We start from the raw sequence: 13,834 nt of genomic DNA, 5'->3' as shown, positions 1-13,834 counted from the left end.
CTTTCAGAGCTTGTGTACAGTGCGTAACTACAATTCCCTACCCCCTGCTTTGTGAGTCTGAAAAATCCTTTTCATCTCTGAGTTGTGATAGGATGTACAGGACCAATAGCTGCAGATAAACAGGTACAACTTATGTAGGAGGACTTGTCTCACCTTCTGTGTATCACCTGGGGCCAGTCACTTCGCCGAGTAACGGTCTACAACCACTTTAACAAAAATGATGAGCGTGTCCAACTTTGTTTCTTATTTGGTTGACACAGCTAGTAAACATCTCAGTGAGAGCGACAGAAAACTGTTTTTTTTCAGCTGGAACTCTGGGCCATATTCTCATAGAAGTTACGATGGAGTAAGTCAGATACTCCATCGTAACTCCCTTTTTTGGCCAGTGTATCTATGCTCCTGATTCTCAGAATCATTTTTGCATAGATACACTTAAGATCCGCCATCTTACACTGGCGGATCTTAAATGCAATGACCCCGGCCGCCGCTAGATGGCATTTACGTGAAGGAGTCATTTGCATATGCAAATGATCCTTCTACGCCGATTCCCGAACGAGTTCGCGTCGCGTAACCGTCGCTAACGTCGTTTGCGTAAGCGGAAACTTACCCCTGCTATATGAGGGGTAAGTTTCCGCAAGTCTCGCGTAGGCCATGTTACGGATGGCGTCGGGTCCCCGTCGTGTTTTTTCGTCGAATACGTCGTTTACGTAAGTCGTTCTTGAATACGACTTTACGTCAATGACGCACACGTCGGCGTCATTGACGTTTTCCGCCGAGAACTGGAGCATGCGCACTGGGCTTTTTGCAGCCCGGCGCATGCCCAGTTCTTTAGCATCGGGGGCGCGCTTCATTTGAATAGAAGCCGCCCCCTTGGAGATCCGCCAGGCTACGCCGGGACATTTACACTCCGCTGTCCCAACTTATGGAGCAAGTGGTTGGGGAATACAGCACCTGCTCCAGTAAGTTGGGACAGCGGAGTGTAAGTGCCCTAAGCGAAGCTGGCGGAGAGTTACTCAGAATATGGCCCTCTGCTCCCTGTTCACCACTATTACTTGTAAACACAGAAGTCTGGCTTCTGTGTTTACAGGTGGCAGCTTGTCTCCCGGCAGCTCCCACAGATCTGATCAGAGTGGTTCTGGCGCCCCCACCCCCCCCCCCACCCCATCCTAAAACTTCAGCAGCCGCCACTGGTACTTTGAGAAAGAGGCCAGAAAACGGCAGCATCCATGTGAGGTGTGCTGGATCAGGCAATGTTGTTAGGATCCTGGTTTGATTTGTGCTGTAAGCAAAGTTTTCAGGGGGGACTGTGGGCCACTATGAAAGGTTTGGGGGACACCATGGAAGCTGGGAGGCACTATCAAAGGATAAGGGATCTGCAGTTGGCTGGAGGCCTGGGAGAGGGATGGCCGTGGCATTGGGCCACAATCCAGTGGTTGAGAATGACTGTCCTAGACAACAGATCACATGCAGGGCTGGCCTTTGGGGGTGTGCGAGCTGTGCGGCCGCACAGGGCGCCATGGGCAACAGGGGCGCCGTGCGGCCATCACAGCTCGCAGAATGTGAGTCGCAGCAGGGCCGGGCAGCGATGGCACTAGGCGGATTAGGAAGGCAGCCGCCTAGGGCGCACTGCCACCTAGGGGCGCCGCTGACTCTTGCCTCACCTCTTCCTCCTCACTGTCGCTCCCCAAGCTCCTAGCATAGGATAAAGGGGCCCCTGGACAGCTTCTTTGTGTATGTTTAGGTGACCAGGGGGCGAGGGGTAAAGATGGGGGGGGGGGCGCCACAGGATTAGCTCGCACAGGGCGCCTGAACACCTAAGGCCGGCCCTGATCACATGCCGGGGTTCACTGAGCCACTGGAATCGTTACATACATTGAAACATGCACTCCCTGAAGACAGCACTAATTGGACCAGCTCTGTCACATGGAGTGAATCACATACAGAGATGTCAACCTAGCACTAAGATTACCAGGGTGATCAAATAGCAGGGTGCAAAGCAGCAAACAAAGTGGGTGTGGCTTATTTGATTAACTAGTTGTGGACCACGGGCATTCTATACACACTCAAAAGTTATCACTGGGGTAGATTCACAGAACAATTACGCCGGCGTATCCATAGATACGCCGCGTAATTGCTAAGCTGCGCCGGCGTATCTACTTTCTGTATTCAGAAAGTAGATACGCCGACATTAGCCTAAGATACGACTGGCATAAGTCTCTTACGCCGTCGTATCTTAGGGTGCATTCTCACGCTGGCCGCTAGGTGGCGCTTCCGTAGTTGTCAGCGTAGAGTATGCAAATTACATACTTACGCCGATTCACAAACGTACGTGGGCCCGGCGGTAGTTTTTTACGTCGTTTGCGTAACTCGTTTTCGGCGTAAGGCTGCTCCTGCTATTAGGAGGCGCAGCCAATGTTAAGTATGGACGTCGTTCCCGCGTCGCGATTTGAAAATTTGACGTCGTTTGCGTAAGTCGTCCGTGAATGGCGCTGGACGCCATTTACGTTCACGTCGAAACCAATGACGTCCTTGCGACGTCATTTACCGCAATGCACGTCGGGAAATTTTAGGGACGGCGCATGCGCAGTACGTTCAGGCGCGGGAACGCGCCTAATTTAAATGGTCCACGCCCCCTACCGGATCATTTGAATTACGCGCGCTTACGCCGGCCCCTTTTACGCTACGCCGCCGCAAATTACAGAGCAAGTGCTTCGTGAATACAGCGCTTGATACTGTAATTTACGGCGGCGTAGCGTAAAGACGATACGATGTGCCGCCGTATCAGTGCGCACCCCTACCTGAATCTACCCCAAAGTATACATGACATAGTAATAGTATGCCTCATTCTTCTGTTTTGCTGCTCCCCCTCCTTCCCCACACACACACTTGCTGGCAATTCCCAGCTGTCAAAACGACAGCCGGGTGTTGCAGTGTAAAAAAAAGTAGCGGTAACAGAAGCTACTTTCAACAACTGGACTGCCTTACACAGTGTTTATAAACATTGTTAGAGGAGATGGAGTGATACAAAGTAACATTGTTAATTTTGTATTTATTCTGTTTCATTAATCTGCAGATCAAAGGGAAGAGCTTCAATCTATATATGTTGTCAGTTAAAGCAGAACAGGGTTACAGCTCTAATCCTCTTCTAATTACCTTTAACCTTCAGAGTAAAATTCAACTCCTCATCATTATTGTTGAAGGATCTGTGGCTCACAATGCAGGAATATATATCTCCATCTTCTTTTGTGCTGGAGGGTTTTACAACTATGAGGCTGGTGGCATTGAAGGTCCCATCGCTGTTCTCAGCCGGCACACTATTGCAGGTGTCTTTATCCAGAGCTCTTCTGTCATTGGAACCTTTGCTGGACTTAAACCATCTTATTGTAATAGATTTGGGGTAAAACCTGCCGACTTCACACACAACAGATCTCTCATGGTCGGGTTCAACGGTAAGTTCATAGAATGTTAGAGCAATAGCTGGTCTAGCTGCAAAAACAAAACATGATTAATTATTGATTTTCATTCCATGAACGCGGAAACATTGTAAAGCTTCGTGTTTTTTCACCTTAACCACTTAACCCCCGGACCATTATGCAGGTTAAGGACCTTGCCCCTTTTTGCGATTCGGCACTGCGTCGCTTTAACTGACAATTGCGCGGTCGTGCGTCGCGGCTCCCAAACGAAATTGGCGTCCTTTTTTTCCCCCACAAATAGAGCTTTCTTTTGGTGGTATTTGATCACCTCTGCGGTTTTTATTGTTTGCGCTATAAACAAAAATTGAGCGACAATTTAGAAAAAAAAAAATTATTTTTTACTTTTTGATATAATAAATATCCCCCAAAAATATAAAAAAAACAATTTTTTCCCTCAGTTTAGGACAATACGTATTCTTCTACATATTTTTCGTTAAAAAAAAAAATCGCAATAAGCGTTTATTGATTGGTTTGCGCAAAAGTTATAGCGTTTACAAAATAGGGGGTAGTTTTATGGCATTTTTATAAAAAAAATTTTTTTACTGGTAATGGCGGCGATCAGCGATTTTTTTTCGGTAATGCGACATTATGGCGGACACTTCGGACACTTTTGACACATTTTTGGGACTATTGGCATTTTTATAGCGATCAGTGCTATAAAAATGCATTGGATTACTATAAAAATGCCACTGGCAGGGAAGGGGTTAACACTAGGGGGCGGGTAAGGGGTTAAGTATGTTCCCTAGGTGTGTTCTAACTGTAGGGGGGGTGGCCTCACTGGGGGAAATGACTGATCGCTGTTCATACATTGTATGAACAGACGGTCAGGCATTTCTCCCCTGACAGGACCGGGAGCTGTGTGGTCCCCGCTCTGTAATGAGTATTCGTGGGTGCCCGGTGGCGATCGCGCCCGCCGGGCACGCGCACGGGAGTCGGGGGCGAGCGGGGGGCCTGCGCCCCTATTGGCTGCTGGGCGAGGTGACATGAGGTTATATTACGGGTTCTCGCCCAGCAGAGCCGACCTGCCACCGTATAACTGCGGCGGCTGGTCGGCAAGCAGTTAACGGGTTAATAAAGTAATATTAAATATTAATAAAGTAAACATTTTTTTGCCTTTAAAATAACAAACATGTTATACTTACCTCCACTGTGGAGTTCGTTTTGCACAGAGTGGGCCCGATCCTGGTCTTCTAGGGTCCCTCGGCGGCTGTCTCTGGTCCTTCCCGCAAGTACTGACCACAGTCATGCGAGAGAGCTCGCATGGTGGTGATTATATGCGGGAGCGCTCCCATGATACAGCGGGCGGCCATAGCTGCTCGCTGTATCACTCGGCCCGCCCCTCGGCGCGCCGCGTCACTGGATGTGATTGACAGCAGCGCCAGCCAATGGCTGCGCTGCTCTCAATCCATCCGCCCTAGCCAATCAGCGGCCAGGCTGAGTGGCGAAGAGGATCTCGGGACCGAGCGCGGGACTTTCGACGGGTCAGGTAAGTAAAACGGGGGCTCGGGGGCCGTCATCTTCAGATGTTTTTTCACCTTAATGCATAGAGGTGAACATTTTTTTTCTTTACAACTGCTTTAAGCTTCTACCATTAGAAACACAATTTGGCCACACCCACTGTTCATCACGGATGCTACATGTGCAGCAATACTACACTTATTGGGGCACCCAAATGTGTCCCAGGTCTTTTACAATCCTATAGTGTAAACTGCAAAAAAAAATTGCTAAAGTGTTCAGGTTTGTCTTGATGAAAAGGTGGCAACCCTAGCTGAATTGGCTTCCTCTGATTTTACTACACACTATGGCCCAGATTTACAGCGGAGATACGCCGTCGTATCTCTCAGAGCATCTATGCGACTGATTCATAGACTCAGTTACGCATAGATAGCCCTAAGATCCGACAGGTGTAATTGTTTTACACCGTAGGATCTTAGGATGCAGTACCGCGGCCGCGGCTGGGGGGAGTTTGCGTCGTAAACCAGCGTCGGGTATGCAAATTAGGAGTTACGGCGATCCACGACGAGCTGTAGAACGGGGAGAGGTGTGTGTAAACACAGCTTTCCCGTTCTTCACTGTGGCAGTGACACTGATCGTCGGTTCCCCTACAGTAAGAATCACTCGCTTAGGGCAAACTTAACCCCTTAGCGCCACCTAGTGGTTAACCACTTCACTGCCATTGTCATTTTCACAGTAATCGGTTCATTTTTATAGCACTTTTCGCTGTGAAAATGACAATGGTCCCAAAAATGTGTCAAAAGTGTCCGATGTGCCCGCCATAATGTCGCAGTCACGAATAAAATCACTGATCGCCGCCATTAGTAGTAGAATTTTTTTTTTTTTTTACCAAAAATAGGTAGAAGAATACATATCGGTCTAAACTGAGGGAAAAAAATAAATGTATATCTTTTTTTGTGGATATTTATTATAGCAAAAAGTTAAAAATATTGCATTTTTTTCAAAATTGTCGCTCTATTTTTGTTTATAGCGCAAAAAAATAAAAGCCGCAGAGGTGATCAAATACCACCAAAAGAAAGCTCTGTTTGTGGGAAAAAAAGGGCGCCAATTTTGTTTGGGAGCCACGTGGCACGACCGCGCAATTGTCAATTAAAGCGACGCAGTGCCGAATCGCAAAAAGGGGCCAGGTCCTTTACCTGCATAATGGTCCGGGTCTTAAGTGGTTAATGGATGTCACTTACCTGACACCTGTACATTGATTTTGGCAGTCCATTTATTGGGTGTCACATAAACAGAACAGGTGTACTCCCCTTCATCACTTTCCAGGACGTCCCGCATACTGAGACTGGCGATGCCTCTTCTGAATTCATTCTCCTCTATTTTAGAGTTATTTCTATGTACTGTATAAATGTGATTGGTCAGTAGGTATACTGTATGCTCAGTGCCATTTAATGTCATATCCCAGCGTACTGAAGCCGTTAGAAGGTCGAGGTCCAGTATTGGTTGATCACTGTCAGTTAGAATACAGGGGAGCGTCACATCTTGTCCCAGCGCTGCTTCTACGTGTGACGGATTATCAATGATCTGTAACACTTCAAGAAAAAAAAAAAGACAAATGTTAATTTAAAATAATACCGCAGACAAACTGTCTTTGAGCCCAGGTTCAGCCGAACTCGCGTAATTTCACTCCCGCTGGCAGTCCCGATTTGGGCTGCGATTACAGAGACATCTGTGCAGGTTTCTGCGCAGATGTCAATGTAAATCGCGGGCTGAAATCGCAAAAAGTAGTACAGAAACCTCTTTTTGAAATCAGTGCAGCGCCGCAGACGCGGCGTCGCACCGATTAGGACGGTGCCATTGCCGGCAAATGTCGCCGTTTTGACGTGTCAAATCGCATGTCAAAGCGCACCAGTGTGAACCAGGGCTGATGTTGAGAGAATACATACAGTACATCTTTTGAAAAGTTTCTGGGTGACAGTTAAAAAAAACTGCTAGATACATAAACGGCAGTGGCCAAAAGTTTTGAGAATAACACAAATAGGTGGATATAGAGACGTTTACGCCGGCGTATCAGTAGATACGCCGACGTAACTCTGAATCTACGCCGTTGTAAATTTAAGCGTATTCTGGAAACCAGATACGCTTAAATTAGGCTAAGATACGAGCGGCGTAAGTCTCCTACGCCGTCGTATCTTAGGGTGCATATTTACGCTGGTCGCTAGGTGGCGCTTCCGTTGAGTTCAGCGTAGAATATGCAAATGACTAGATACGCTGATTCAGAAACGTACGTGCGCCCGTCGCAATTAGTTACGCCGTTTACGTTAGAGATACGCCGGCGTAAAGATAAAGCTGCTCCCTAGGTGGCGCAAGCCCATGCAAGGTATGGACGTCGGAACAGGCCTATCTTTTTACGTCGTTTGCGCAAGTCGTAGGCGAATCGGGCTGGACTTAATTTACGTTCACGTCGGAACGGCGTACTTTGGAGCAATGCACACTGGGATATGTCCATGGACGGTGCATTCGCCGTTCGTAAAAAACGTCAATCACGTCGGGTCACGAGTAATTTACATAAAAGCACTATGCAAGCTGCGGAGGGCCCCCCAAATTACTAGAGACCCTGCCTGGTGAGAAGTAATTTTCGCCCCTCACCCCGCTTCTGAACTCACTGGCTGCATGGGAGAAGAGGTAAGAAGTCAGCACCCCCTGCTTGTCACTTTAATGTCTTAATGTAAGATGTAATTTCCGACAGCAGAACACCCCCCAGGGGCGTACCTACAGCATTTGGCATCCGGGGTGGATCCAATATCTGGCACCCCCCACGTTAAAATGTAAAAACACCCCACTGTGCTCCCTGCATACCTCTGTATCCTTTAATCTCTTTGTTACTACTGTGTACCCCTCTCCACAACTGCACCTCTTTACATTACACAGAACTCTGCACCCTTTTACATTACACAGCCCCCTGCACCTCTGGACCCCTTTACATTACACAGCCCCCTGCACCTCTGGACCCCTTTACATTACACAGCCCCCTGCACCTCTGGACCCCTTTACATTACACAGCCCCCTGCACCTCTTTACATTACACAGCCCCCTGCACCTCTGGACCCTTTTACACTACACAGCCCTCTGCACCCCTTCACATTACACAGCACCCTGCACCTCTGGACCACTTTACATCACATATCCCCCTGCACCTCTGGACCCTTTTACATCACATAGCCCCCTGCACCTCTGGACCGCATTACATTACACATCCCCCATGCACCTCTTTCATTACACAGCACTCTGCACCACTGGACCCCTTTACATTACACAGCCCCCTGCACCTCTTTACATTACACAGCCCCCTGCACCTCTGGACCCCTTTACATTACACAGCCCCCTGCACCCCTTTACATTACACAGCACCCTGCACCTCTGGATCCCTTTACATTACACAGCACCCTGCACCTCTGGACCCCTTTACCTTACACAGCACCCTGTACCCCTTTACATCACATAGCCCCCTGCACTTCTGGACCCCTTTACATTACACAGCACCCTGCATCCCTTTACATCACATAGCCCCCTGCACCTCTGGACCCCTTTACATTACACAGCCCCCTGCACCACTGGACTGTTTTACATTACACAGCACCCTGCACCTCTGGACCCCTTTACATTACACAGCACCCTGCACCACTGGACCCTTTTACATTACACAACACCCTGCACCTCTGGACCCCTTTACATTATACAGCCCCCACAACTCTGGACCCCCTGCATGTTACACAGACCCCCTTCGGTGCAGACACCCTCAGTGCAACCCCCCCTCAGTGCAAACCCCCCCAGTGCAAACACCCCCCCTCAGTGAAACCCCCCCTTAGTGCAAACCCCCCTTAGTGCAACCCCCCCATCAGTGAACCCCCCCCCCCTCAGTAAAAACATACCTATAGTGCAAACACCCCCCCTCCCCATTTAGTACCTCAGATCAGCGCAGCGATGGCACATGGACAGAAGGTCCCTTCCCCCTCTGTACACATAAACAGAGAGGAGGGGAGGCGGTTTCACATGGCTGTGCCTGTGTGACGTCAGCGTCAGGTCAAGTGCCGAGCACCACTGACAGCCCGTGGCTGTGAGGAGGGGATGGATGGTGCTGCGGTCGTGTCACCCCGCAACCCCCCCTCCTCTTGTATCGCGGCCGCGGCGCTGTCTGCCTAAGTCAATCCAAGTATGCGGCGCTGTCACCGCTTCAGTCACGGGGGTGGTGGCCTGACACCCCCCAGTGTGTGGCACCCCTGTTCTGCCCGCCCCCCACTTAGTACGCTACTGACACCCCCTCCCCCCGCTTCTCAACTTTAATCTGTAATGTGACATGTCACTGTCAGCAGCGCCCCCCTCCGCGCTTCTCAACTTGTGACATGTCATTTTGCTTAGGGCCCCAGGGAGGTCAGGATCGGCACTGCTACCACGCATGGGCATGGAGATCAAGTTTACTTCCTATTTAAAGGGGAGTTCCAGCCATTTGTATGTTTATTAAAAGTCAGCAGCAACAAAAAGTGTAGCTGCTGGCTTTTAATAAACAGGCACTTACCTGCTCCAGCGCTCCAGCGACGCGCCGGCCGGGGCTCCGCTCCTCTCCCCCCCTCCCTGGCCGGCGTCTTCATCTTCAGTGTGGGCACCCGGCCGTGACAGCTTTCGGCTTCACGGCCGGGCACCCACTGCGCATGCGCGAGCGTGAGCGGCGCGGCACTGCGCATGCGCGAGCGGCGCGGCCCCGCGCCGTGTAATTGGCCAGGAGATCGCCTAGGACCTGTGACGTGTCCTAGGCGATCGCCTACAGCAGCCACTTCCTGAAGGCGATTAAGCTTAGTCGCCTACAGGAAGGAGGAAGTGGGACAGGAAGTCCCACTCTTGCTGAAGCCCCCACTCCCCCCCCAAAAAAATTACATGCCAAATGTGGCATGTAAGGGGGAGAGGAGTGGGTTAAGAGGAAGTTCCAAATTTGGGTGGAACTCCTCTTTAATGTTCCTAGTTAGAGATCTTTCCTTTATATATAATGTAAAAACAAAATAAATAAGTTTCTTTAAAGAAGATAAATCTTACTTCAAGCCTGAAAGCAAACAAAACAAGTTACAACAAAACGTTACATTGTAACTCTTCATTATTGTTTGCAAAGTGCTGAGCTCTTCCGGTAGAGAAGAGGAGGAAGACATTCTTACCTGCTTCTGAACGGAAGATCAGGAAGAAGAAAATAATAAATCCTTCGAAGATTTGAGCTCTTTGTTTCTTTTCGTGGTCCATTTTGGACTCATTGCCAAGGATATCCTTCTAAAGATTCCGGATTAAATCGGGCCGGTCCTGCTTCTCACACTGACATGATCCTTCCTTGTTCCAGACCAGCTGGAAATTTGTATCTGGAATGCACTTTCACTTTTATATTCTAGTTAATGTTCACAGAGCGACCCATTAGCCAACATGCAACATGACACTACGCGAAATTTCCTCATAGTTATAACCAGGGCCAGATTAAGAACATCATGGGCCTGGTGCTGAGGATTTTGGTGGGGCCTTTTAGGCTGCATTCACACCTCCGCGACAAGTAACGCCGCGTACGCGGCGTATTTTGCCGCGAATAGTGTAACTTTTTTTTTACAAATCCTTCCTATTGCTTTGTATGGCCGAACGCCAATGCCGCCTGAAAAAAAGGGTCCGGGACTTTTTTTCATGCCGCAGGTGTACGGCGTCTATGAGATGTGAACCATCTCATAGACAGCAATGGGAATTCTCCCCTCCAGCGGCACGAGCGGCCGGCGTCGGGCGTTTTGTCGCGGAGGTGTGAATGGGGTGTAATAAATAATAAATAAATGCGTGGGAATGACATGAACGCAGCCCAGCCAAGGCAAGTGACCAAAGGCACAGAACCCAGAAGGAAGACCGGGTGAAGATGGAAGTGTCCAGGCCCCGCCTGATTCATCGCAGCACCCGAGGGCTCAGTCTGAAAATGTAAGTGTACACTAATGTGCTAATATGCTGTGCATACTTGTACGTTGTGGCATAACCTACCCCAGGGCCTCTAAAAAGTAGTAATGTCAGGAAAGTTTACTACCGCTTTATTATCACAGGATCCCAGGAGCCTCCAATGGGGCCCCCTACTGACCCGGTGGACGGTGGCCCTTGGGCAGTGCCTAAGTGCACAGTTGCCAACATTTAAAAAATATTTTCAGGGCCACTTTTTTATATAAGTGCTATATTTAGAGTAGCTGAGATCCCCGATGTTCCTCTATACATCATAGTAGTAATCACAAAATTAAATGAGTACTAATAATGGGGCAGAACAAATATGAGAACTGATATTTCCTTTAGTTGAACTAACAAAAGTGTGTCCATTCTAGAGCTGGTAACATTGAGGATATTCAGTATAAATTTAAAGAACTGTTTTGTGGGTAAGCGACATAGGGGAGGAGTATGGACGGTATATAAGTGGGAAGTATGTGCAGGTGAGGGAAAGGAATGTGGAGGGTCTAACAGTGGGCACTATGTACAGGAGAGGAGTACAAAGGGTACGGAAAAAAGCACTATGTACAGGAGAGGAGTGTGAAGGGTATGACAATGGGCAGTATGTACAGGAAGAGTGTGGGGGTATGACAGAGGGTAGTACGTACCAGAGAGAAGTGTGGAGGGTATGATGGGGCAGTATGTACAGGAGAGGAGTGTGGAGGGTATGACAGTGGGCAGTATGTACAGGAGAGGAATGTAGACGGTATGATAGTGGGCTCTATGTATAGGAGAGGAGTGTGGAGGGTATGACAGTGAACACTATGTATAGGAGAGGAGTGTGGAGGGTGCGACAGTGGGCACTAAGTACAGGAGAGAAGTGTATGACAGCAGGCACTATGTACAGGAGAGGAGTGTGAAGGGTATGACAGTGGGCGCTATGTATAGGAGAGGAGTGTGGAGGGTATGACAGTGGGCACTATGTACAGGAGAGGAGTGTGTAGGGTATGACAGTGGGTACTATGTATAGGAGAGAAGTGTGGAGAGTATGACAGTTGGGCACTATGTACAGGAGAGGAGTGTGGAGAGTATGACAGTGAGCACTATGTACAGGAGTGGAAGAATGTTTTGGGACTGAGTAGTGGTTAAGCGGGTCATACATGGATTGAAATTACGCCAATTATGCAGAGACCAGCCATAGTCAATCTATGTATGGGCTAGCTGGTTTTACACAAGTCAATCTATTAATCAACTTGAGTACAACCAGCCTGTTTTTTTTTTCTTAAAACAATCAGTGCTGCCAGCTAAAGTTAGCAACACTGATCATTGTTCGCACTGGCAGAACACAATAACACTGCAGGAGTGATTCCCCCATCCACAGGTCAGCAGGTGAGAGGGTGTGTGGGGACAGGCTGGGGAGAGATACTAGTCAGTGGCTGAGTAGGCACTGGTAGTATCAGAGCCAGATACACACAGGTTACATACGCCATGATTGTTAGAGCGAGAACAATAATTCTAGTACTAGACCTCCTCTGTAACTCTAAACATGTAACCTAAAAAAATGTAAAGCATCGCTTAGGATACCAAAAAAAATTGTGCTAACTTAACTAGCTAACTGTTTTTCTAATGAATGAAACATTTTTTTCCAAAAAAACATGTTTGAAAAATTGCTGTGCAAATACCGTGCTAGAGCTGCACAATTAATCGTTAAAAAAATCGTGATCTCGATTCAACCCCCCTGACGATCTCCAATGCAGAGTTTGCTGATTCTTTCATATAACAAGTGGAGAGACTTTCAGCTGTCAAAAGAAAATATCTGGGCAGTCTGCCAAGTTTTTAACAGGAAACATTGTAACTGACACTTCCTTCTTAGATCAAAGGGATAAACTTCTGTGTGTAAAGAAAAAATCTGGGCAGTCTGCGAAGTTTGTAAACAAAATGAAACATTGTAACTAACTAACATTGTAACTAAATTTAACCACTTAAAGTCCAACACTTGTTTCTTAAGTTAGAAAGCAATATTATTTGCTAGAAAATTACTTGGAACTGCCAAGCATTATATATATTTTAGCAGAGACTCTAGGGAATACAATGGCTATTGCTGCAATATTTTATGTCACACTGCATTTTCCCACTTCAATGAATAATAAAAACCATAAAAACAAAACAGTGAAGTTAGCCCATTTTTTTTTTTTTTATGTGAAAGATGATGTTACGCCGCAACAATCGTGAGAGAATCGTGATCTATCTTCTAAGCAAAAAAATTGCAATTCTCATTTTAGCCAGAATCGTGCAGCTCTGTACCCTGCAACATAAAAAGTGCAAAGACCACCATAGAGTAATTTTCTAGCAAAAAACAAATGATGATTTTTACATGTAGTAGAGAAGTGTCAGAATTGGCCTGGGTGGCAAGGGGTTAATTACCATGAGTAATATACAAATAATTATTATAAGCACTGTGATCCTATCAGTCTGCTGTAGTGTGTCAGCTTGTATTTATATTGGCCGCTCTCAATGTAGCTTCTGACAGGCTGTGCAAGCAGGCCCGTATCTCCGGAACCATAAATGATAGCCGTCCCATATTTTAACCAGTTGTGGGGTAGCTCTTCCCATGCCTACCCCCAAATGTGGGGTTTCTGTGACCTCTGGTCATCGAGCTACAACCCCCCAAATTCGATCTTAGAAAAAAAAAAATCTTAAAAAAAAAAAAAAAAATTTTTTTATTTTTTTTTTTTTTTTTTGGGCAAATGGGCCTATCTTGAGAAAGGGGCCTGGAGCTGCAGCTCCATCAGCCCCATTGTTAATCCGGCCCTGGTTATAACCACAACTGAAAAAACAATCCCCAGTTGCTTCAGAAACATAGGAGAGTGACAGCAGAAAAGGATCTAGTGGTGCATTTAGGTTGTCCCTTTATTTACTTATAGCTA

The 13,834-nt window shown here is 47.6% G+C and overlaps 1 protein-coding gene across 2 annotated transcripts in view; it reads right to left on the bottom strand.

Moving 5' to 3' along the window:
* The window catches only part of LOC120917008, a 29,255-nt gene extending 18,892 nt beyond the window's left edge, over window positions 1-10,363 (bottom strand). Inside the window, exons 1-3 of one of the 2 annotated variants that reach the window (XM_040327985.1) lie at window positions 10,133-10,363; window positions 6,170-6,520; window positions 3,154-3,486 (exon numbers count right to left, since the gene is read on the bottom strand). In XM_040327985.1, the coding sequence (XP_040183919.1) occupies window positions 3,154-3,486; window positions 6,170-6,520; window positions 10,133-10,214 (766 nt within the window). In that variant the 5' untranslated portion in view covers window positions 10,215-10,363. The remainder of the gene's footprint in view (window positions 1-3,153; window positions 3,487-6,169; window positions 6,521-10,132) is intronic. The other variant, XM_040327986.1, reaches the window with a different exon arrangement.
* Window positions 10,364-13,834: the final 3,471 nt, after the last annotated feature.

Source organism: Rana temporaria, chromosome 11, assembly GCF_905171775.1.
Source record: "Rana temporaria chromosome 11, aRanTem1.1, whole genome shotgun sequence".
Taxonomy (NCBI): Eukaryota; Metazoa; Chordata; class Amphibia; order Anura; family Ranidae; genus Rana; species Rana temporaria.
Note: the sequence above shows the minus strand (reverse complement) of the source record. Positions and strands in the feature narration are given on the sequence as shown.